Raw genomic sequence first — 27384 nt, forward strand, 5'->3', positions numbered from 1 at the left:
TTAAACACCACTTAAAAGTTAAAATAAGAAAATTCTCATAGGTACAAAGATCCTTGTCTGAAGCATATTAAATTATTTGGAAAACCAATATACATCACATATTTTTATAAAATGCACAAATATCTGTGAAAATTGTAGAATGAATTTACTGATTAAATTATATTTACTTTGTGTATTGATAATGTTAAAAAATTATCTTCCTCAACACTTTGATTAAGTTTGAAAATTGTTCCACAGTGACTAAAGTATTATTTAAGAAAAAAATAGAAAATTATCCTATTTTTGGATAAGAATGCAACATGAAGATGCTGTAAAAAACCAACATTATTATTTCTTAACGTACTTAGTATACATTAAATTAAAATTAGTATACATTAAATTATATATTAGTATAATTTTAAAGTGATATGGTGCATTTCCCAATTACTTCCCATATCACTAATTCTTAAAACTAAAGTGTTTAATAAAGATCCATCTTTTCTTGTTGATTTTTAAAGAAATAAGATGAATAAGAAAATTAACATTCTATGAATTGGAGCATGGAATTTTATAAATCTAGAAAAGGTTGGTAGGTTAGAAAATTTAAAGAGGGAAATGGATAGGCTAAATGTATTTGTAGTAGGAATTGGAAGGTTTGGTGGGAAGAGAAAAACGACTTTTGGTCAGGTGATTTTAGAGTAACTAACTCAGTGTCAAATAAAGGGCAGGAAGGAGTAAGTTTCATAATGAACAAGAAGATAGGGAAGAGAGTAGAGTATTTCAAAAAGCTTAGCGATAGAATCATTGTAATAAGGATAAAATCAAAACCTAGCGGACAACAATTATCAATCGTTGTCTATATTCCTACGAGTGTCCATGATGATATGAGCTAGAGCATGTATATGAAGAAATTGACAAAGCAATTAACACATAAAAGGAGTTTGAAACTTTAATAATAGTTGGAGAATGGAATGCAGGCATTGGATAAAGCAAGGAAGGAAATATTGTGGATGAAAAAAGGCTGGGGAAAAGAAATGAAAGAGGGGACAGACATTGAATTTTGAACGGAGTATAATTTAGTAATTGCCAATATCCAGTTTAAAAATCATAAAAGAAGAATATAAACATGGAAAAAGCCGGGCGATACTGCAAGGATATCAGAGATTATATCATAATTAAACAAAGATTTAAAAATCAACTGCAAATCATCGACTGCAAAGCACATGCTAAAGCAGACATTGATAGCGAACACACTTTAGTAATAAAGTAAGGTCTACCAAAGTATGGTTGCAATATTCATTAATTTACATTTACATGAAATGTAGATTGGTATTTGAAAACCTGAAGAAAAGGTGTCAGATGAATCTGTGGAATTTAAAGAACCTTGAGGAAGAGGAGGTAAACAAGATTTTTGAGGAGGACATCACAAGAGGTCTGAGTAAAAATGATAAGGTAGGAAATATAGAAGAATGGGAGAATGTTAGAAAAGAAAATCTTAAGTCAGCAGAAGTGAATTTAGGCAGATTAAAAGAGAACTGGTAGAAAACCTTGGAAATCACAGGATATATTGGAGCTGATTGATGAGATTAGAAAGTATAAGGTAATGAAGGTAAAAGGAACTATTGACAATAAGAAATACTATAACAAATAGGAAGTGTAGATTAATGAAAGAGGAGTGGATCAAAGGAAAGTGTTCAGAAGTGGAAAGAGAAATGATCATTGATAAAATAGATGGAGCATACAGGAAATTTAAGGAGAGTTTTTTGGTACACAAGTTAAAATCTAACAATGTGTTTAATAAAGATGGTAGACTGATTTATAATACGAAAAAAAAGGTTGATAGGCAAGTGAAAAAAAGTTGATAGGCAAGTGAAAAAAGGTTGATAGGCAAGGCATATTATACTGAGGAAATGAATTAGAAACTGGTGTTATAGAGGAAGATGAAGTCAAAGAGGATGAAAATGGATATCTCAGGGACAATACTGAGATCTGAATTTAATAGAGTATTAAAGGATTTGAATGGCAGAAAGCGTTTTGAAATAGATGAGATACCTACAGAATTAATGCGAGGTCTGGTGAGGAAGCGATAGATTGTACAAACTGGTGTGTAATATTTATGAAAAAGGGAAGTTCCATCAGAGTTCAAAAAGAGTGTTATGTCATGACACCAAAAAAAGCAGGAGCAGATAAATATGAAGAATACAGAACAATTAGCTTAACTAATCAGTCATCAAAAATTTTAACTAGAATTCTGTACAGAAGAACTGAGAGGAGAGTAGAAGACTAATCTGGTTTCAGGAAAACTATAGAGACGGGGAAGTAATTAGAAAATACAAGATTAAAGAAAAATAAACCAACACACATGGCATTTATAGACTTAAAAAAAGCATTTGATAACATAGACTAGAATAAAATGTTCAGCATTTAAAAAAAATTAGTGTAAGTATAGAGATAGAAGAACAATTTGCTAAATCTACAGGAACCAAACTGCAACAGTAATAATCAAACATAAGAAAGAAGCAGTTCCCTATTCCAGTTACTTTTTAGTCTTTACAGAGAACCAGCAGTCAATGATGTTAAAGAACAGTTTATATCCAGAGAAACAGTGTAAGGTGAAAATATAAAGATGCTACAATTTGCTGTGATATAGTAATTACAGCTGACAGTAAAAAAGATTTAAAAGAAACAATAAAAGGCATGGAAGAAGTCCTACGCAAGAACTACTACATGAAAATGAACAAGACCAAACCAAAAGTAATGAAATGTAGTACAGTAGATGGACCACTGAATATAAAAGCAGGATGAGAAAAGATTATAAAAGAAGTTTGTTAATTGGGAAGTAGAATTACTAAAGATGGATGAAGCAGGAGTGATATAAAATGACATAGCACAGGAGAAATGAGCTTTCAGTCCGAAATATAATTGGCTTATAACAAAAATTAATTTAAACATCAGGAAAACATTTTTGAGAGTGTATGTTTGGGGCGTAGTTTTACATGGAAGTGAAACTTGGACAATCGGAGTACCTGAGAAGAAAAAATTAGAAACTTTTGAAATGTGGTGCTGCTATAGGAGAATGTTAAAAATCAGATAGGTAGATAAAGTTACAAATATAAATAGTTAAAAATATTAAAACAAATAAATATAGTACAGATTTAAAATTAGTATACATTCTTGTAAAAATAAGGAAATAATATAAATAGTTTGACGTAACTAATTTTATGGAGTAGTTTTTAATTTCTCCAGATAACTTTGAATTCCTACCCTACGGTTACAAGGACAAGTTAGTGAGATGTCTAGCAAATCATATGAGGTTGTTAGTTTGCTTAATTATGATTCAGTGGTTTAAATCTTTTCTACACATCTACAGAAAGGTAACCTGTCCAATTTCCACTGAAATTAGATTTTAAATTTAATACACAAAAAATATATGTTTCTGGTAGAAAGTGAGAGAACAGTCTTTCCACAATGTAAGGAATAAAGATAAGGAAAAATTATTATTGATTGAATTAGATTTCAGAATATTCAGATGGAAAGAATGATCAAACTGTACCTCCTATATAGAATAAATAATATTTACAGTAATGGTATATCACCATAATGGTAACTTATGTCTCCTAGACTATGTGTATACATATCGACCAAGCACACAAGTCAATTGTATGGTGGCAGGCAAAGTTGTTTTAGGGTATTCATAGTACTCAATAGCTGCCAAAAAGGGAGTTATAAAATGTGCTTATCATAGCTACTTCTTTCCTTGAGAAGTACCACTAAGTCTACTATAGATAAATTCTACTAATAAATATTTCTTTCATAATACTATAAATCAGATTATGATGTTTTAAAGATACATTTAAGGAATTTATTGAAAATGTACCTAAAACAATATTAAGTCATTCAAATTTTATTTATTCATTTCACATGGTAACAACTCGCTACAAGATGCAAGAAGTCTAGTTATATAATAAGGCAGCTGGCACAATCCAGTTTTTTGCTGATCAAGATCATTATATTTATCTTTCATCACATTTATTTTTGGTATGAAGCTGGGTTTTCATTACATATTAATGAATGCAGGATCACTATGAATGACATCATATGTGTCATAAAGCAGATTCTCCATGATGAGGAGGTAGTATCTCTATCTTTCATCCAGAAGGTTTGGGTTTGAATCTGGGTCAGGTATCACTCTTAAAACCATCATAAATTAACTATGCTATTTAATTCATCGACATTATATTCATGTCATTAAACTAGAAATAACTGAATGTACAAGCATCTATGTGGCACTTTGTATTTAACTGGCTAAAAGATAGTTTATAAAAAAAGATAATCTGCAAGCCTTGGGATACACTGGTAAAAGTTGCAAAGCTGCAACACAGTGAATCAGGCAAATTCATCAAATGGTACTTAAAAGGGGTAATGTGATTAACACCATACACAAACACTTTTAATTTTATTAAAGATGAGGTAACTGATATAAGTTAACTGGGGAGATATCCATTATGACAAATTTTAAGTGGCTTGAGTCTGATTAGAGTTTTTAAACAATTCTTACCAGTTTAATTAAGCAGACAATCTTCAACAGTTATTAGTAAAACTAAGTCTACTATACATATATATAAAACTTTAGTTCTGGTTTTATTTTTAATGTTAGTCCGCATGTGGTATAACATAATAACTGGTTTTTATTATAATAATGTTGTTTGTTCTAGTGAAATGTGTTTAATTGATGGTTGTATTTGTTTTTCTTTTCCAAAAATAAATTTGTTACATCAGATTATTATTATTATCATGTTATGCGTAGATTCATGTTATATATGTTTATTGTTACTTGTGATATGTTAACTTGTTATTGTTTGTATGTAAATGTGTAAGAGTATATATGTGTAAATGTGTATATTGAATGAACAATATACAAAGGCTTAAGTAGCTGTTCTGTTGTAACTAAATAATTAATAATAATAAAATAAATAAAATATTTTCTATTGCTTATAGTTTTATGTAATTTCACTATTAAAAATGAAAAACATCTTACTTTAGATAAATTACTTCAATGCAATAAATTATTTACCTTGAAAACTATTGTACTTTCAGTTAAAGTGTATTATTATTTTCAGCTATGTCACTATAATGATAATTACTACTATAATAATTATTGTTCCTTGTTTCTACATAATCATAAACAAAAATAATGTTATCAATGAGGCTTCTGAATCAATTATTTTCTGAATACTGTCAAAAATATCTCTCATACTGTATGATTTTTTTTTTAATTGAACCTACAGGATTCATATGTAGGTATCATGTACTTTATATTAATAAATGCATCAACTCCACCATATTTCTCTAATATTTCCAGAGTTTCATGAACAAGATCACCAATATTTTCTTTTTTCTGTTGACTGTAGTCTATGCAATCTCCACAATTTACTGCAAATTTAATAAATTCCCTAAATTAGTTAATTTAAAACTACTTTAAAATAAATAAAAATATGAAATTTTACAGTTAATCAGTATTAATGGTGAGAAAATTTCAAACCTAAATTTTTTTTAATAATAACTTTAAAATAATGAGTTCTTTTTTTAAATTGGACAAAACGATTTTGAAATGACTGGTTGCAAGCTCTGGTCTTCAGTTCCAAACTAGCATTATTCTTGGCAAGATGGATTTATATGATTCTTGGTGTGATTTTGTAAAATGGTTGTAAATGGATTTTGTAAAATTCTTGGTGTTTGCAAAATACAATTTTGAGTTGTATCTGTTCATTCAGAATAAGAGTTGTATGTTTTTGTATATTCAGTATGTTAAAGGGGATATTTTTTTGTGCACACATACAATATCTAAGCTGTTAATACTGAATTATGATCTGTTTCAATAGGGTGGTTAAAAATACAGATTTTTGTCAATTGACTGGTTTGATGCAGCTCTCCAAGATTCCCTATCTAGTGCCAGTCGTTTCATTTCAGTATAGCCTGTATATCCTACTTTTCCTGAAACCAAATTGGTCTTCTCCTAACACTTCTTCCACTCTCCTCTGTACAGAATTCTAGTTAAGATTTTTGATGAATAAGTAGTTAAGCTAATTGTTCTGTATTCTTCACCACATTTATCTGCTCCTGCTTTCTCTGGTATCATAACAATAACACTCTTTTTGAACTCTAATGGAACTTCCCTTTTTCATAAATATTACACACCAGTTTGTATAACCTATCTATCACTTCCTCACCTGCATTGCACAGTAATTCTGCAGGTATTCCGTCTATCCTAGGAACCTTTCTGCCATTCAAATATTTTTTAATACTCTTATTAAATTCAGATCTCACTATTGTATCTCCCTTTTCATCCTCTTCGACTTCCTCTAAACACAATTCATTTCCTATATATAACTTAATATATTCCACCACCTATCCATCTTTTCTTTCATATAAATCGGTATACCAATTTTATTTAACACATTAATAGATTTTAAATTATGTACCTCAAAATTCTCCTTAAATTTCCTGTATGCTCCGTCTATTTTACCAATGATCATTTCTCTGTCCACTTCTGAACACTTTTCTTTAATCCACTCTTCTTTCACTAATTTGCACTTCTGTTTGTAGTATTTCTTAATTGTCAATAATTCCTTTTACCTTCATCACTAGGCATTCTTATTCTTCCTACGTTCATTCATCAGCTGCAATATATCCTTTGATATCCAGTTCTCTTTGTTCTGCATAAATTCACTTCTGCTGATTTAAGAATTTCCTTTTTAACATTCTCCCATTCTTCTATATTTTCTAACTTATCATTTTTACTCAGACCTCATGCAATGTCCTCTTCAAAAATCTTCTTTACCTCCTCTTCCTCAAGCTTCTCTAAATTCTACAGATTCATCTGACACCTTTTCTTCATGTTTCTAAATCCCAATCTACATTTCATTATCACTAAATTATGGTCACTATCAATGTCTGCTTCAGGATATGCTTTGCAGTCGAAGAGTTGATTTCTAAATCTTTGCTTAACCATGATATAATCTATCTGATACCTCCCAGTATCACTCTGCTTTTTCTGTATATATATTCTTCTATTATGATTTATAGACTAGGTGTTTGCAATTACTAAATTATACTTCATGCAAAACTCAATAAGTTAGTCCCCTCTTTTATTTCTTTTGTCCAGCCTGTATTCACCCACAATATTTCCTTTCTTGCCTTTTCCAATGTTTGCCCTCCAATCTTCAACAATTATTAAATTTTCATTCCCTTTTGTGCTTATTGCTTCCATCAGTCTCTTCATATACACACAGCTCATACCATCGTGACACACTCATAGGAATTTAAAAACATTAACAATCATTGGCTTAGGTTTTGATTTTATCCTTATTGCAATGATTCTGTAGCTAAGCGTTTTGAAATACTCTACTCTCTTCCCTATCTTCTTGTTCATTACAAAACTTAGTCCTGTCTGCCCTTTATTTGATGCAGAGTTAATTATTCTAAAATCACCTGACCAAAAGTCGTTTTTCTCTTCCCACGAAACCTTGCTAATTCCTGCTACATCTACATTTCCCTCTTTAAATTTTCTAACCTTCTAACATTCCATGCTCTGACTCATAGAATGTTTTTTTTTATTTTACTGGTAACACCTTCCTTAGCAGTCCCCACCCAGACAACCGAATGGGGGAATAATTTACCTTCAACATATTTTGCCAAGGAAGGCACTTTTATCTTTGTTATATGAAAATTGAAAAAAAAACATCCACAGCTTTCCGCTTTGCAGAACTCAGAAAATTGAGTGACATTGATAGGTCATTTAAGTCCTCCTGACTGAGTCCCTTAAAAATTACTGAAAGAACTGCTGCCTTCTTTCAGGAATCATTCCTTAGTCTGGGTCTCAACAGATACCTCTTCGATATGGTTGCACCTTTCGGTCCAGCTATTCTGTATCACTGACCATGCAAGCCCTCTCACCATTAGCTAGGTCTCATGATTTATAAAGGGAGAAATACAGCTTCTACATTATTTTTTATATATGTTTTAATGAAATGACAAAATATGTAAGTTTTGTTTTAACTGGTTTTATAGACATTAATAAAATTAATCAAAACTCTTCACCTCACTCATTATTGAAGAGGTTGTTTCATATAAAGACCTGAAAAACAGCAACCAAAATAATAATGATCATGTTTAATAAACTTATTAGAACACTATGAACCACTGTTATATTAGATAAAAATGGTTAAGATAAATGTATAAAAATCATTGTGAATGTGATGTTTAAATAATAGTTTTGCTGTTTTGTTGCATAAACCACTGCATACTTAAAAATTTTACTTGAAATAGATACCATAGTTAAAAATCTTTTGTTAAATTGTATTATGAAATTACTTTCATTCTATGGTACTCATTTTCAAATTGTAACTATATCTTTTGAAATATGTATGAAATGTACATAAGCTATTCTAACTATCTCTCTCAAAGTGAATACTAGGGGATCTACTTGAGTAAATAAAAATAAATACCCATTTAAGATGCTAAAATAATCGGTAACATTAACAGTACAGACTCCAGCCCCACTGATCAATCTGTACAATCAACTTAAAAAACTTACTTACATTCTGTAAATACAATTTTACATATGAGGTTAGTTGGGAAAGTAACCTCCGTTTGCCTATTAATAAAAACCGCTTAATAGAAAAAATATTTTATTATATTAACTTAAATCTACAGCTTTAAACTATTTTTTCAACATTTAAATTCAAGTGCCATAGCGTTTCACTAATTTACAAATACCTTCTTCATAAAATTCATCTGCCTGGGTACCTAGCCCCCTTTCACGGAATTTTGAAATTTGTTGTCTTCGTCGAAGTGCTGCAACACAAGCAATTTCTTCATGCAAGTGAAGAGATGAAAATTACTCTGCGCCAAGTCTGGGCAGTAAGGGAGATAATCAAAAATGTTCCACTGGAATTAAAGCAAATTTCATTTGTTCTTCAGTTCTTTGAGCACTGTGAGGATGAGTGTTTTCATGAAAAAAGACAGCACCGGATGACAGCATAACAAGACATTTGTTCTGAATGGCTCACCATAAGTTTCTTCAAAGTTTCACAGTAAACTACTGAATCATAATACCACATTCCATAAAATCGACTAGAAGTTCCAAAAAACCCATAGCCATAACTTTCGCTTGCAAAGTTTGGCTTTGCATAGAGAACTGTACAGGTCCAGGCCATAGATTATAATTTCATCTTGTTTCGGTGTTCACATAGGCCACCCAAGTTTCACCTCCAGTCATAATTCTCTTAAAAAAACATTCTCCTTCCGCATCGTAGCGTGAAAGAAAGTCTGAAGACAGAGCTCATTTGATTCGATGAATCTCTGTGAGCATTTTTGGAACCCGTACAAGACCATATGAGAAATTTGCAGGAATTGTTTGGAAAGTTCATTGATGGTGAATATTCTATTTTCACACACTTTTTCGTCAATTTCACTGACAAGATCATCACTCAACATAAGTCCTACCATAAGTTCTTCTCTTATTCTAGGATGTTTGTTCTTCCATTTTTTAAAAATTAGACCCATTGCTGCCCTACACAGTCACATTACATTTGGGTTATACACAGTACACAACTGACGATGGATATTAGGTTGTAGCAAGCAAATGGGTTAAAGTTTGCAGCTCACACTTACACAGCTGGAAGGGCATTGATTCAGAGAGTATGCTGGTGTGTATACTACTACTAGCGCTATGCTACAATGGAGGTTACTTTCCGAACTGCCCTCGTATGTTAAAAGCAACCATATTACATTTTTAACTTGCAACAGGAAATACTTTTAATTTTATTCTTGCAGTTTAAGTTGCACATCAAAGTGGCATTTTAAATCCTGAAGTACGAGTGTTTGAATATTGGTGCTTTATTCAGGACAAATTGTAATTTATATAAATCGACAACTATAGATTTACTAGTTTCATTATGAATAAAAATTATAAACTGCTATGAAAACATCAGCTTGTGGTTTGCCTAGTCATTCATTAAAATTTCAATTACCATTGAAATCCTTGTAAACATTTAATGGTGGTAGTATCTGACGATAATAAGGTAAAAGTGCCTCACCGACCATGTCTGCTGACATTACTAACTGTTGTATTATTTTAAGCGTTGTTGCTATAACTTGTGGATTCCTTGTATTCAAAGCATCTGTAAAGAAATATATATATATCTTTTTAATAAAAAAATGATCAAGTGAATGAATGCTCCTTTTACCCATAAAAAAAGTTACTAAATATATACACAATCTGACAATGCTTTTTCTGTACTGTTTTATATATAGATTGTAAAGTAAGTATGATTTAGACAGTTAACAAGTGGTTGAGATAATGTTTTCTTTGGTTAGAACAATTATCATATTTAAATGAATCAAACATGTAGAAACTGGCTACCTTATTTTTTTATGTGCTGAAGCATTTAGCTGACAAAATAATTTCTTCAAAAATGTTTTGGTGGTATATTTAATCAAGAGAACTAAAAGTAGTATTTTTTATATCACCATGATCAATTTTAAGGAATTATACCATTTCATATGAATAAAGGAAGCGAGTACTTTCATATAGAGCTTTGGTTTGATTTTCCAGAATGTGAAATTTAAACAACCTAAAAGAAAGTTTACGCTTACTTGATGTGAATTAAGACAAGAAACAATTATTTGTGTGTAGTTATATTTAACTCAGGATTTAAGGGGAATGGTATGTCTTTGCTTGTCCATTATAGCATCAAGCAAATTTGTGGAAAAGAGAAATAGTGAGAATTATGAGTGATAAACTCATGATTGTTAACTCCTGAGGTATAGCTGACAAATTATAGATTTTATAAAACTTTACCTGAAATGAAGAAATTTGAGGGGGAACTTGTCATTAAGAGACCAATAGAGATAGCAATATATGAGGCTTGTTACAAAAGTAATGAAAGCACACAAAGCAATTGAATGAGCAGAAAAAACTGAAGGGTCCCACATTATTCAATCCAAACTGCAGATGTTATGAAAGGAATGTGAGCAGTTCTTGAATCAATTTTTTTAATGAATTTTGAATAAATAAATGATCTTGAATTTGAACTGAAGTCATAAACCAGTGTTTGGAAGAGTCAACACTTTGAGATCAAAGAAATGTTATTGCATGCAATCAGAAGCGAAGCAAATTATGATTTTAGCTTACTACAAAGATGGTGTGTTATTCTCTGAACTGAGTGCCAAATGGTGTTAGTATGACTGCTACTTACTACAGAAACTTCATTAGAAATTGTACCTTCAGTGTTTGCAAAACATTTGAAGGATGGTTTTGATTTTTAGGCCATCAAAAGTGAGCTTGTAGGAGGAACACCTGATGGACAGTAGCACAAAAGTACTACAATCAGATGTCAAGAGAAGCAGAAGTGTGAGTAATTTAATACTTTATTAAGTATAAAGTAATTATTAATAAAAATAGGTAGGTTAAAAATTCATTTTGCAGATTATTCCTGATAATTTGAAAAAATGTAATACCCAATCCCTTAAAAATTAAAAAGCTAAAAATGATATAAAACTACAAATTACCTCAATGATTTTGTAAGAGTTAACTAGGGGCTGTCAAGGGGATTTAATGCAAGTGTTTTTTTTATTTCTTAATAATTTGTTAACTACACTTAATTTCATTAGTTTCCTTATCAGTAAATTCTTTTAGTTTCTCTGGTTTTTTATTTTCTTTTTCAAATTGAAAAAAAAGTTAAAGTTGAATCTATTTTGAGCAGTAACAATCTAAAAATCTAGGAGTAACAATTTTTGTAGTTGGGAGACAGATATTTCATCTTGCAGCTTACAAATAAAGTGAGTACTTTTTCTTACAGTTTTATCATATAGTTAAAGCCTAATTCTTTCATGGTGTCAAATCTAACACCAAGTTTCCACGACTTCAGGTCTAATTTGCACCCATTGACATATTTCTTGGAAATTTTGTAATAAGATAAAAACATTCTTCATGGGTTATAATGCCAAAAAAATCCCAAATTTAATTTAAATGTTAGTTTCTGTATTATTAAAATATTTTAGCTAATTGAACTGGGAAGGAGTAATAATCTTATAATTGGTAGTGCTCTGATGCTCTACTGATATACTTATAATTCAGCAGGTGCAACTGGTTCTCTGGTTTATACTTTTATGCTTTCTCTTTTGATTAATTATGTTAGAAACATTTTGTTAGTAGCAATGGGATGACAAGAAATTGACTCAAAGAACTCTGTTTACATTGGCTTTTTTATTGCTCAAAATTGTCAATACTGGTTTTGTTTTACTCTCCCTAGAAAATACTTAGAAATAATTTTTCCTAGAAGAAGAAATTTACATTTCTTCTTTAGTACTACCAAGCAATACTATTTTTATTGATTCAAATCATACTGAGGAAGAGCAACACACTAAGGAGAAAATACTACTGAAAACTTACCATTCACTCATATGTACATGCTTTATCATATTTATATTCTTATACTCTATGATGACTATCTTTTGTCACATATTCATCATATTTCTTGTTGATAATTGTGTACAATTTCTTTTTCTTAAGACTTTTTTTAATTACTTTATTATTGGCAAAAGTAAAGCTTGGGTTTTTCTATAACTTTAACCTGTACTGAGAGTCCTCTACAGCAGCAATTGTTATACTTTTACAGGATTTGGTGTTTTCTATAGGACAAATAGCTTAATTGTTGTTCAATATTTACTAAACTTATTAAATAGCAGTGGATAGAATCAAACTAGGCTTCATTCATGTGTTCCCATTATATACACAAAACAACATGTTTATAGATTACAGATTAGGTCTATGCTGTGTTCTTGTTGCCTTTTTATGGCTGTACACTGAAACTACACTGGAGGTTTTTTACAATCATTTGTCTGTTGACAATTTTTATATCCCTGATTTTATTAGATCTCTTTTGTAAGTTTAATTTTTGTTCTGAAACAGTTATTTTCATTTTTTATTATATAGTTATTAATTTTAATTTTGGTTGTTAAATATGTATTAAAATTTATAACATCCACCAAATAACTATTAATTGGATCTGTGCTTCATTTAATTTTGTGCAAACAACTGCTTTACAATTACTTTATTACAATGTTGCTACTCACTTTTTATAGGTATTATTAACTGTGGAATCACTGGTAAAATCTTATTTTTGCCAATACTCAACATATCAAGGATACCTTGTCTAGCAAAAAAGTTGTATGGGTGCTCGGTTTCACAAAGTCCATCAAAGAACATTGGCAAGTAATGATGGAAATCCAGATCTGTTAGATCTACCTTTAAAAAACATTTCAATATATTTTAAACTAAAATTATTAACTTGTATCTTTAAATTTTTATTATTAAAATTAAAAAAAAAATATTTTGAAAAGCTTTGGAAACTTTAAGGTTATATTGTTTGCTTTTCTAAGTAATAAGGAAGATTTGACAAAACTACTAAAAAAATTCAAAATTTTGATAGAGTTTAATTGTAACTGGCCACTTAATCCATTCCTCACAGTTAGTAGACACTAATCTTCTGAATGAGGTTATAATATCAAGTTAATCAACATTTTCAGCAGTTCATAATTTTCAATCTTCTTATGCCATCATCATTCATAAAATTATTAGTATGCAATTATAAAAATCTGTTATCTACAAATTTTTTAACTGTTACATATACTAAAGAAAAAAAAAACTGCTTAACTGTATTTTCTTACATATCGTGTGTTAAATTTTATATTGCTAATTTTTGTTTAGAATATATTTTTTTATAGTACTGATATAAAAGATACACATCTTTCAGAAAAAGAAGAAACAATGCAACAAATAAAGAATCAGTAATAAAGTGTTTTCTTTAATTTTTCAGGATTCTGTTCACCCACATACAGTTTTGCCCCAATGGCTTCAGATCCTATGGTGCAGTTATATGGATTTTGGAAGCTAATGTCCCATAGATCCAAGAAAACAGTTAAAAATAATTTGTGAGATCTTTTATTTGGTGTACAATCAAGAAAAATTAATGAATAGATATTTCAATCATTTGATTATATGTACCAACATCAGATGCAGAAAAGGAAGACAAATGTAGACCACATATACAGCAGATTAGCAGATGGAGAACAAAAAGGATCAAATAGGAACAGTAATGACTAGAGAGTAAACCACATAATTAACCCTTGAAAATAGAAAAAATGCTGTCAAGAGCATGAGCTAAGGAGCAGAAACAAAGAATGGAACAAAATTTGATATACTTTATACAAGAGTTTGGTCCTTGATTTTTACAATTGCTAGGCATGATGGAATTAAAAAAGTGATTCCTCGGAAAAGGAAAACGAAGATTAAAGAAAACTGAATAGCTGACTGTGACTAAGAAGGTTAGAACTGGAAGAGAAGGTATTGTGACGAGGTAAAAATTTGGAGAAGCAGGAATATGGAATAAATGTATAGAACAGTTAGGGGATGTGAAGATTGATGGAAAAGAAAACTAGAATCATTAAAAGATGTGGAAGAATTTTATAATTTCCAAGCTAATCATACAAGATTGATGTAGGAGGATGGTATAGGAATGTGATAGGGATTAAACATCAAGAGTATTAAGATGTAAAGTGCAGAAGGGAATTCAAAATCTCAGAGAAAGAAGTACAATGACCTGCAACAGGATACAATCTGAGCAAGAATTTGGGACAAGCCATATCTTGATCAAGCAGTGTAGTCAACAGATCTGTGGCAGGTTTATTTATTGTCTTGAAGATTTACTGAAGGTCATTCCATTCTTACCCACAAAAAAAATTAAGGATTGTAAAGATTATAGAACTATTTGTTTTATGAGTTGTGCCAAAAATACCATTTAAGAGAATAGAAGGAAAAATAAAAGAATGTTTGAGAGTATTAGTTTGACTTAAGAAAATGAGAAAAGAATACAAGGTTTATCTGATTACCTGAAAAGCTAATAGAAATTGTGCTGAAGTAAAATAAACATTTTTGCCTCTTTATTGACCAGGAAAAAGAATTTGCTGATTACAGCAAAACCTTACAGCATGTTATAGTTTATTATGACTATAAAATCCTGTAAGGTTTTGAAAGATACTGATTTAGTCTGGAGGATGCAAGATTATAAAGAGATTGTGAATAAGAAAGTGGTAATTAAAAGCAGGGAATGATTAAGACAGAAGAGATGAATGTTCAGAGAGAGATGAGACAAAGTCAACACTTACTAACATGTATGCTGAAATATTAATAAAGAAGGAATTAGAAAAAATAAAAAGGAGTAACAGCAGGAAGAAAAAGAATAAAGAAAATTAAGTATGTAGGTGATTAAGCACTGGCAAAGAAGGAATTCCTGTTCATGATGGGAAAATGATGTTAGGAGAAAAGAAGAAGACAAATTAAAAATTGAAAGTGGTGAGAAATAAGGTTCTTTAACACATTGTTGAAGGGAAAAATTATAATTCAACTAATTTAAAGATACAGGAAGTTTGATGAAAGCAAATGTTCAAAGTATGAAAGCAAAATATCCATGAGAGAAAAATGTTGAGAAAAGATGAAAGGATTACTGACAGCAACATGGTTCCTCATAAAACTAAAGAGGATGCTTTTTATGAATTTTTTTTTCATATGGATCAGACAGATGGTCAGCCAGAGGCAAGAGAGGTTGTTGGATTGTTTTGAAGTAGAGAATTGAGAAAATTGAAATGGGTAAACAAAATGATAAATAAGAAAGTACTGAGAATAAAAGAGGAGCACATCCCACATATGAGTAGATATTGTCTTTGGCAAAGAAGTAGTTGTTTTTAGCAACAATTTTTTTCTGGGTGAAAAATGCTTCAGCGTTATCATTGCCCAAACATGATGTATGTATTTAACCCTTACGGCCTCAAGCCTATTTTGTAAGTACTAGTTAAAAGCCTTAAGCACGTTTTTCAGAAAAAGTAGATTCTGTGGCATTTCTACCAAACAATATACAAGATAAAATTGTGAAAAAAATTGTAATTACTCAGTAAACTATGCAGATTATGGTGCTGCAATCCAAAATGGTGTTACACCCTTGATTAATTATTTAAAAAATAAAATTCAACTTTTTTTCATTAAAAAAAAAAAATACTGAATTTTCTTCTTTATTTGAAAAAAATCCTTGCTATTTTTATCTAATCTATCACTGTTTCTAAAAACTAAACTTATTTGTGAACAAAATAAAAAAAATTTCACTTAAAAATTCATATTATTTAGTTATTGAAATTTTTGTGTTATTTTTTTGTAACATTTTACCAAACCAAGGGGTTGCTTGTGATGATACTGTACTTCACTAACTCTAATCTTTCTAATTATCCCCACTTTCAGTATGCAAGCTATAAAACCTTTCATTTCAGAAATGGTAATATTTTTCCATTTTCGGTATGGTTCAGACAGCCTATCTCTATTTGCATTTAAATATTGATTGGCTGATCTATTGGTTTCTTGCACCATCAGTTCAAATAAATTAAGTGTAAATAATAAATAAAAATAAATTATAGGTGTAGAACCTGGATTAGGCATATGTTTTGGGCCGGGAGTTCCAAAAATTGATGTGGAAGAGGGACATTATCTTCCGGTTCAATGATGTTTATGTATGCCTCATCTTCTTTTGAATCCCCTCACTATCACTTGTGATTAATTCATTTTCTTCAGCCCCACTGTCACTAGATAATTCGAAATCGCTATCAGTATCATCAACAAAAAGTTATTAATTTCTGCATCGGTAAGACGTCTACTAGGCCCGGACATTGTAGAAAAAAAAACACCGAACTAACGAATAAATCTGAATATTTTACGGATCACGGTAACTAAAACTAAAACTAACACTATAATTGAAACTCTAATTTCATAAAATAATAATATAATACCTATAAAAAATCCCTTATAACTCACGGAATAACCAAAACATAACCATGAATGCACGGAACAAACTTATGTTTACATCAGAGATTATCGGAATTTTTAAATCGATTATTCTCTAAAATACGTATCGTAAAATGAAAACAACCTACACTATCGATATCTACGAATTGTAAGCTTTAAGAAAAGATACTATATGAGCGATCTAGCAGTAACGTAAAGAAATATATGAACATAAATACTACATACCGATATATCGTATGGGTGAGACTTTTAGCACAAGCACTCATGTACGATATACCTTGAGGCTCTAAGGGTTAAAAAAAAAATAAATGTTAAAAATTCACAATTAAAAACAAAAGCATCTTTAAAAACTATTAAAATACATCTTAAAATGTAAAATCCTGTAGTGTATGCTAAGATCAAAATAAAAACAAAGATATATCACCTCTATATATCTAATTAACATAATAAAATTACAATCTGCTTTATAGCAAATGACATAAATAGCTGAAACACAAATATTCAAATATTTGAATAAAATATAAATGGATGGTCCTAAGGAATCTTTAAACACCAGTTGTTTCATATCTTATATCTCACAAAGTCAGGGCAGTACGATGATGTAAGTGAAACTGCCCGAAACAACCTTCCAAATGTGACTGCTACTACAACTGGCACGGTATCAAGGTTTTCACTGCTTTGCAGTCTTATCGGCTGTGGTGACTGTACCAATCCCACATGGTTCAAACCTTTCTCCATACAACTGATGACGATGCTGTTTGAGAAATAGATTCACCGAAATTCAGCCAAGAATTTCGTTTAGCACATCCTGACCCTGAAGGGGAAGATCCCACCATGTGATGATTCCAATCACCATGCCACCACCCCCACTGTATCTAGCCCTAAAGGGATTTACCGAAGGTCATCGTCTGAATGACAGATTACCACCGATGTAAATGCCACGAATGGCACTTCTATCAGTGTACGAACGTATTACCAATAAATACAAAACCAAAAACAAACTACTCAAATGTACAGAACTCAGTAAAAATGAAATATTTAAACTTTGAGCTATAGGTCTACCAATGGAATTAAACAAATGTCACAAAATAATATAACACCTATCTCAGCAAAAAGAGAACGCCCAAGCGGTCCCTACCCACCAGGATAACTCAAACTCCCATGCTACCCACTCTCTGCACCTCACTGAAGAACCAAGTATTTCATGTTTTCCACAATTGACCATTCGGCCCAGCTTTCCCAGTTAACATTTAAATTTAAAATGTACACAATATTAACAATATCTCTACCTGTAATCATCTTTCATCATACCGAAGACAGACATATAAAATATGAAAGGCATCATCTAATGTGCCACACACCACAGACAGAGCCGAATCAGCCAGGCTTAAATGAGCCAACCTATCCCTAAAAGCACTTACAAGCGAAAGAAACTGAGTTATATACTTGTTAGGAGACACCCAAAAGGTGCCCTGCAGAATCCTCACATCAGGGAAAAGACCATGTGTGTAACACCCATCAGCCGTCTCATCCCACCTAGTCTGCCATAATTGAAATCAATAATTTTCAATTTCTCTAATTCTAGCAGAAGTTAACTGACCCAACGTCTTTGTGAAATAGCATTACTGACGCTCAAGTGCAAGAAAATCTGTAGGCTTTACTCCAGGAATCACCAGGACAGCCTCACGAGAAATTGTACGGTAACCACCTGACACCGTTAAGAGAAGGAGTTGGGTCCTCAACAAAATGTCAAGTTTTAAATTTTAGCCTATCCGCCCAAATCGGTGCGGCATACAACAAAATTACCTCACACACATCCTTATAGAGGATACACAAGAGTCTTAAAATTCAGACCCCAATCCGGATTAACCACATTTCAAATACCAAAGAAGGCGCTACTGGCCTTCTTTGCAACGTACTGTAAATGCTCCTTAAAACAATTTTCATCAAGAAAAACTCCAAGGTACTTCTGAACCTGGACATATCGAATTCAATGGCCTGACATTGAAACAAGGACCCGCTGCATCACTGCCAAATGTCCCTTCTCAGACGTGCCTGAGGGGCGCAGAGTTCAACCTCATTCTGCGAATATCCTTCGACCAGCAGCAGCCCGTCATCGCGTCCTGGCAACAATCCGACAGCTGCCAGGCAACCTCAGCCGCATAAAAAAAAATCAACTGTTCAACCCACAATAAAGGTCCCACTACACTACCTTGGAAACAACCCTTAGACAGTGACTTCTTCACTTTGTGGTCACTATCACAAAGTATAATGTCTCAATTCCCAAAGCAGCTATACATTATCTGCATTTCATTTTTTTACACCCACATGTGTATAATTTAAATAAAGCAGTTCACCACAAATTATTAAATGCCCTGGATATGTCAAGGAAACTTCACAGAACTACTATTCTTCACAATGCTTAAAACTCGTATAATAGCACCTTCTATCCCCTTACAGTTCTCTCGCTTATGTCACTCCTCACAGCAGTGGGCACAGATAACAGGCAGATCACAGAACTTAGCCCTTTGACCATACCGACAACACTTAAAACAGGCTCCACCGTTATTCCATCAAAGCCAGGAGGCTTTACCTCTGCCAAAGCTACAGATTTTCTCATGCACCTCTGCCTCAATAACTTCTGAAGACAAAACATCCCTGTGATAAGAAGTAACATGTTTTACGCGGCAAAAGATCATTTAACAAAGTATGTTTTATTCGAGATCACTCCTTGGCTGGTTGAGAGTGCCTGAACAAAGGAACGCCAAGAATCAGATTTGGCCTGCCTTACCTTATGATAATATCTGAGCTCCCTATACCACGAAGTTAAATCTACTCGCTACGGAGAGAACCTCCATCTACTCGCTACCATAAGCAGAGAACAGATAACTTCAGCTCAGTAAGTTCCGCATCCACCAATGGGCCACCCTCTCCTGACTCAAACTGCAGGGAATGGAACGCTCAGTGGCATCGATGAAAGCTGCCAATAACCGACCTGCCTGGTTCTCAATATTAAGACTATGAAACCCTGATCAAGATCCAGACCTATCCAAGCTACAGAGCCTGGCTGAAAGAATTGCACAGACCTCCACCAGTTGGCTTTCCTGTGCAGAAAATGCCCCTCAGAACTGGGAAATTATACTTATAACCACTCACGCCACCAGTGATCTTGATGACATAAATGGCTGGTTACTAGAGAAATCATAGACAACCTTTCAATCACAGAACACATGCGGGAATGTATCTTCCAATCGTGACATCAATATTGATGCGGGAAAATTACCTTCTACCTTCCATCATACCAGCTAATGTTGGCAGCTCACCAGAAACATTAAAAACCTCCAAGTCATCTAGGACGACAAAACCTCAACTGCTTCACCACTGTCATCCGTATAATGACTATTCCACATAAAATTTAGCATTAACATCAGCACAATAACTATAGAACTATGCTCTCAAAACTGAAGGATTTTCTCCCAGACCTCAAGATGATACTAGGTAGGGTCCCGATACTTTATATATGATCTTTCCTCAACCTTTTATGATTTACACATGGAGGATCAGCCTTTTTAGTACAGTTCTCTTGCTTATGTTCTTCCTCACAATAGTGGGCACAGATAATGGACAGATCACAGAACTTAGCCCTTTGACCATACCGACAACACTTAAAACATTGCTAACATCGACATATCCCTTGACTCTGCAATAAGCAAAATCTATGAACAACCTCCCTTCAAAGGACCCACCACCAAATACCCCGTGGTAGCACTCTGCATATTGCCTGCCAGTTTTAAATAAAAACAGACACTTGGACTTAAATGCAGCCTCATCCAACTGGGTGTTCTGCTCTTTAATGAGACATCACCTTATTGATATTGATGCCAGTCAATATCATCAACTATCATTCTCTGACACCTCTTTCTTTAGCAAGTCCGATATAATTTTGACAGTCTTCTTGTTTATCAGCCACCATAACAAGCTTCTTCTTAGTTTCTCTTATGTTTCGAATTCTAAGGTTTGACTCTTTTGATCAAAGAACTTGAAATTCATACCTCATCTCTTTACTAGTTTTTGTATGTCCCTCTTTCGCTTCAACAAATAGGACCTATGGTTGCTTTCAAGACAAACTGGCTTCTCGCTTGTCTATGATAACATATGCGTAACGTTTTCGATGGGCTTTAGGAGGCTCAGTAACCAGCAAAGGAACAGTCTCCTTAACCACTACTTCTTTCACCTGGACTGGCTTAGAAGTCAATGCCTTGTATCCTTCTGCCAATGCAGACAAAAAGTTTGAATTCTTTCAATTTTGGGAACAATTTTGAACTTACACTAACTGAGGCACCTCTGGGATTCTCCAGAAAGGCCATCAGCTGCTCAAACTGTTCAGTAAAACCCCTAATAAGAAACACTTCTGATAGAGCTACCAGGCTTACATTTTGATTTCAGAAAATCAGCCACAACATCTTCCTTTACCCAGGAGGAAGTCTTTGTTTGACTTTCTTCATCAACAGAGGAGGTTGAAAAATCGTCAGTACTTACCTCAGTGACCTCAACAGCCCTAAACAGTTTGGGCTTGGGTTACTTCTTAGATTTGCCTTCTGACATTGCCATCTGAAGAAATAAAAAATTTAATGAATTTCACTATTTGCCTACTAACTCAAGTGGGCGAATCCAAAAACATGACAACTGCTCACAGCAGGCTATGGACAGCTAGAGGCCTATAGATCTCCTGTCACTCGCACCTCTTAGCTGCTGCTACCACAATCATGCAATTACCACAGATTACATCAGACACCCAAGGATGTATAAGCATACCAACAGTCATTGCCACTCCTTTGCCACACACCTTCAGAACAACAAATAACTTTGAAGGGGCCTCGATGAGGCAGTGCACATCCAAACCTAACCCAAATTACTATTTGGCAAAGATGAACAAATGAAACGCATACCCATGCATGAAACTCATTAGGTGACTTTCCTGCAGACATTGTACTAAAGGATTTTCTTTCTTTATTAGGATTTCAATCCAAAGAGAATCGCAAAATCAAAGAGAAGAGTGAAAGAAATAAATGAAATAAAACGATCTGGGATGCTTACTGATGATAGGGAAAAAAGAATTTATAATTTATTATTCTTCTGTCATTTCTTTTAAAATGACAGAAGATTCTCAGAAACAATAATTTTTAGCATGTTCAGTTGTAACCTGTCAAAATATAGACTTATCAAGAATTCTAAAAAAGCTCTTTATATTTTACAAAATTTCTTATTCTTAAATACACTGTTTAAACAACAATATAAATGTTTCAGCAGCTCATTTAAAACAAATAATCTGTGATTAAATTACTGATGATTCCTTTTTACCTCCTTTTTATTTTATAAACAGTTATGGAAGTACACAACAAGATGGAGGTATATTCCACCTTGTCCGGATCACTATCTTTGTCAGGAATACAGGAATAAGAAGAAATATCTTTCTGTTTTACTAAACTACTAAAAAAATAATTGAATAATTTCTGATGGGGGTTTCTAAATGAATGATTTAAGATTTTATTTTTATTTTTTTAAATAGTTATCGTTTAATAGTAATAGTTTTTTTTTTTTTAATAGTTGTATAGTTATAATAATGTTTTCGTTTATTTGTACTGAATTCCATGGAAAATAATTTTTTTCTTGTATTGTAATTAAACTTGAGAGTCTTGTTTTTAAAGTCTTCAGCAATTCTAAAATGTATTATTGAAAACTAAGATTAATTGTGATTGCGCTGCAATTCTAGCATACATGAAACATAATATTTTAAAGTGGCCTTCTCAACTTCATAATATAAGTAGCCATTGTACTTAACATTTTTTTTCACATTCTGACTTCAAATTTTTAAAATAAAGTATTATAAAGTTCTTACCTTCCAGCTAATTTTATATCCGAATCTATCAAATTCCATTGCAATTGGATAATCACCTCTTACATAAAATTTTCGGAATGATGTTCTATTTATTTCATTCACTTTTGGTTTTACTTTAGGTGGTTTTTGTACAATTACTCCTCTTTGTCTTGACTGGATTGAAAATGCTGGAACTACACGAGGTTTGGGAGCAATCCTGCGAAGACTTTCTCTGAAATTTATTTCAGTGCATTATTATAAATGACATATATATTAATAATTTTGTTTTAAAAATTATCTTTTATAAAAATAAACACATTGCGATAACTAGATTTTTTATTAATTTCTGCCAACACAATGTTATACCACTACATGTTTAATGTAGTACTTCCTTAAAGTAGACATTATTTGAGGACTAAGTATAGCTATCACGCAATGATAAAAAAGATATAAAAAATGATGATTATTTTATTTTTGGTGATTGGTAGTGAAAATTTTGTAAACTATCAATTTAAAAAGAAAAGATATAACATAAATCAGATTTTCAAGGTGAATATGAAACATATTTTTTTTTCTCATTACTATAAAAGCAAATTTCAATATATATAAAAAAAAATCGAACGTACTCAATCACAATACCAAACAACAAATCTCCCAACCTACTTTTAGATGTATGATCCGCAGACTGTTAAGCACATTCATGACACCAGTGTTTTTTTTTTTTTTAATGAGTAGGTGAAAATTTGATGGGTCATTATGCCCAAAAATTATAACCAATAAAATTCCATAAACTTTTCTACAATTAAACTACAACACACAATCAAAATTTCCTGAAAATAAGGCACTGGATTAAATGTGATGAAAAACCAAATAAAATTTTGAAGTATGACATACAACAAGCAGAAAATAATTTGAGATGTCAATGATCCCTCACAAGCAGAGGTTGAAGTATGCCAATATTGATATAATTTTGTTTCAATCATAATAAACAGTATGAGAACACAAATAAAACAAAAAATTAAACCTAGACTCTTGGGGCTCAATTCAGCCCAGGAAAATCCCAGAGGCAACTCAGGGCTCTAAATTACAAAAGACAGAATAATAATGTAACACACACCTTTGACAACAAAAAATTCATTAACTTATTTCTTTGCTATGATGAGGAAATATAATAATGAAGTAAAAGGATTAATTAGTTTTTCGTTAATGAAATAATGAATATTTTTAATATCTTAACCTTCAAGGGAGCTAGGACCTTAGTTGATGGCTTAAAACCTTCTCTGGGATAACACGAATGTATCCTGCAAATTTGAAAGTAATCAGTCAGTTGGTTATCACATGATACAATAACAAAAAGACTCTAATAAACAAACTATATATATATATATATATATATAAATATAATTTCTGAATAACTACGATCTGTTAGATCAAGAGCATACTTGATGCATACAAAATTTAGCCTTCAACCTACTAACAAATACTCAGTTTTAATTTCCAAAGTCGAACAACTGATTGCAGAGATATTTTATCGGAGCACCCCATTGCACTTCCCAAAACAGCATCACATGGCACCCTGTTTGTTACCAGTTGGTGATTGGTCTAGCCTCCCATGACACGCTCATATACCTTACCACTCTAGTCTCACACATAGTCCCCACAGGAATTGTTGTTAATTGCCCATCATTGTTGAACAGAAATTTTTTAAATTTAATATTTTACTTAATGAAAATTTAATTCTATTATACAAAAATTATTAATTCGATTTGAATCATTCAGTTCAACCCCACCTCACACAGTGATAAGACTCATAGTTCATTAATTCAATTCATTAAAGTTTGTGCTTCAACTGGAAAATCTGCACTACTACATATATATATTTCAAGATGAAATATATCTAAAAAACATTATCAATTATCGCAGGAAACATAGCTAAAAATTAGGTTGCGATTTATAGAGTAGTTGTTTGTTTGTCCTGAAGAAACAAAAACCCTCTTCCTCTTTGTATGTATTTTTAAAAAATTTGTTTATTATTAAAATTAAGATTTCAAGAATTTAAAAAGCTCATTAATCTCAGTAATATAACCAAAAAAGATTCAAATTCCATGTACTAGTTTAAATCTACCAATACAAAGCCATATAATATTCACAATCAAGGAGAATGTAATCAATCATTATGCAACTATTATGTAGAGAGTATATTAAAGTAAAGAGCATCCCCAAATATCATAAGGAATGTACTTGGTCTGACACTCAACACAAACAACAAAGAACCACTTTTCTTTACCAAAGATAAAAACAATTCTTTAAATTTGAACTCTACAAAAAAAATCATAATAACAATAAACAAGTATAATAACATGAACAAAGATTGAAACAATATTACTGTCAATTTCACTATATTCACTGTTGTTTCTTTAAAATACTTCTATAATGTTGTCAAATCATTTTAAAGACTACAAAACTCTATATTTTATACCATTTTCTGAATTTAAATTGATTCTACTTTCAGGGATACTAACATTCCTAACTACTGGTATCATAAAAGTTTTTTATTTCTATTGATCTGTAGCCACTTGTCATTTAAAGTGTAAAAGTGATAATCCTAAAATAAATAAGAGTAAATTTTACTGACGAATATAAAATAATACTAATAATGATAATTAATAAACATAGAAATAAAATAAATCATTTATTGGAAATATCTAAATATTATCTTCAAATGTTACTGTAATTTACACCAATTGTTAGAAACAGAATAATAATATTTAAACAAATTAATTAAAATATTTCAGAGCCTAACAGTTAAAGTTAATGATAAGAGATTTAACAGAAAAATTAAAAATTGCTTATTTTTAAAAGAAATTTGTATGAAAAGAACACTTCCACTGATTAAATGGCAAGTGGCTCGATATCAAAAATTAAAAAACTTTGATAAGGTGTTAGGAATATCAGTATCATTGAAAGCGTTATCAATTTAAATTCAGAAAATGAGATAAAATCACAAATTAAAAGTTTTGCAGCCTTTCAAAATGATTTTACTTTTAATTTTTAAATAATTTAATCATTTTGAACAACTTCAAACAAGTACATTAAAGAAACAGCACTGAATATAATTAACAATAATATAAACAGAATTTCAATTTGAATTTAAGTTACAGTAATATTTTTTTTTCTGTAAAGCTAATATTTCAAGAATTGTTTGAATTTTATTTTGGTTTCTGTGTGTTTTTTCATCACTGTATATTTAAGAAAAGGATGATTCATTTTTTTATGATATCTTTTGCAGAAACAAATTTTAAATTGTTTAAATATATGCTAGAGTTTTCTCTATATGCGGTTGTTATTGATACTAATTTTAATGTTGAATAAATAAAATATTGGTTGTATATTATGTAATACTGATTATGTTTATTCTATTGCATAATTTTTACTTCTTTTTTTAAATTACTATTTTTTCCACTAACCTGAATGCTTGGCCACTTACATAATCAACTCCCATTATGTTATAGAAAATAATACAAAATTTTAGAAAATATAATTATAATTGAATGGTTATTGAATGTATTTGCAATTAAAACTTATTTACTATTGTTTTGTTTAAAAAAAATCACGAAGAGATCTCAATATACTATTGTTGAGAAATTTCATCTTACCAACTGGTATGATTTTATATTGACTTCACTGTTGCCTAGCAACCTGTAACAATTGTTTTTCAGTGCCTTTAATACCAGCTGAGAATTGTTTTTATAACCTGAAAAATGGTTTAATAAAGTTATTTAATATAAGTTAGGTTTAACTATTATTCTTATTATTACAATTTCTTAATCTAATGTAGCTGTAAAGATGTACTAACTTATAAATTAATTTCTAAATTCTATATTGTGACTATGAGTGCAACTACAAATATGAATAAAAGTCATGTTTCTCATTTGCTATCACAGGCAACAAATACTGGGTAAGTTTAAAAAAGGAAATACATATGTACCACCTAATTAGATATATAACAACTATATGCTGTTTATTTAAGAAAAGTATAATTAATTTTATTTTATGATATCCTTTGCAGAAACAAAAGTTTTAAGCTGTTTTAAGTAGACCTTAGTTTTCTATATATAGAGTTGTTGTTGATATTAATTTTGAATGAATATAATATTCACTGTATATTGTGTAATATGCTTATTCTATTGTATAATTTTAACTTTTTTTAAAATTACTATTTTTTTCTACTAATCTGATTGCTTAGCCGCTTATATAATCAATCACTTCCATTGTGTTATAGAAAATAAAAAAAATTAGAATACATAATTATTGAATGATTATTAATGTAGCAATAAAGTCTTATTTACTATTGGTTTTAGTTAAAAATCTCTCAACTATTGTTGAGAGATTTCATTATACTGAAAAGTAGGTTATATTGATTTTAAAAAAACACATATGTTTTTGATAAAACAGTTTTACATTTAAAAATGATTAATTTAACTGTAGTTTATAATAGTTCTCATTTTAAAATCAAATATATGAGAAAAACATATGTGAAATATATGACTAGTTAAAACTGAAATTTAAATTCTTGTAATGGGGCAAAAAACCAATCAAATTATACAACAAACAA

The 27384-nt window shown here is 31.1% G+C and overlaps 1 protein-coding gene across 1 annotated transcript; it reads right to left on the bottom strand.

Moving 5' to 3' along the window:
* On the bottom strand, window positions 1-26271 carry LOC142321200 (parkin coregulated gene protein). Its single transcript, XM_075359197.1, has 6 exons — window positions 26237-26271; window positions 22791-23001; window positions 13120-13291; window positions 10014-10163; window positions 5054-5412; window positions 1-308 (listed from the first exon to the last, which is right to left on the bottom strand). The coding sequence occupies exons 1-5, from the start codon at window positions 26269-26271 to the stop codon at window positions 5252-5254; spliced, it is 729 nt and encodes a 242-aa protein (XP_075215312.1). The 3' UTR covers window positions 1-308; window positions 5054-5251.
* Window positions 26272-27384: the final 1113 nt, after the last annotated feature.

The sequence above is a fragment of the Lycorma delicatula genome, chromosome 3 (assembly GCF_047948215.1).
Source record: "Lycorma delicatula isolate Av1 chromosome 3, ASM4794821v1, whole genome shotgun sequence".
Classification (NCBI taxonomy): Eukaryota; Metazoa; Arthropoda; class Insecta; order Hemiptera; family Fulgoridae; genus Lycorma; species Lycorma delicatula.

Excerpts from the sequence above, each read along its gene's own strand:
- LOC142321200 (XM_075359197.1), bottom strand. The coding sequence starts at position 26,271 with ATGGGAGTTGATTATGTAAGTGGCCAAGCATTCAG. Across the intron at positions 13,292-22,790 it reads GATATAAAATTAGCTGGAAG|GTAGATCTAACAGATCTGGA; the intron begins GTAAGAACTTTA and ends TGTTTTTTAAAG. Across the intron at positions 5,413-10,013 it reads TGTTTACAAGGATTTCAATG|TAAATTGTGGAGATTGCATA; the intron begins GTAATTGAAATT and ends TTAAATTTGCAG.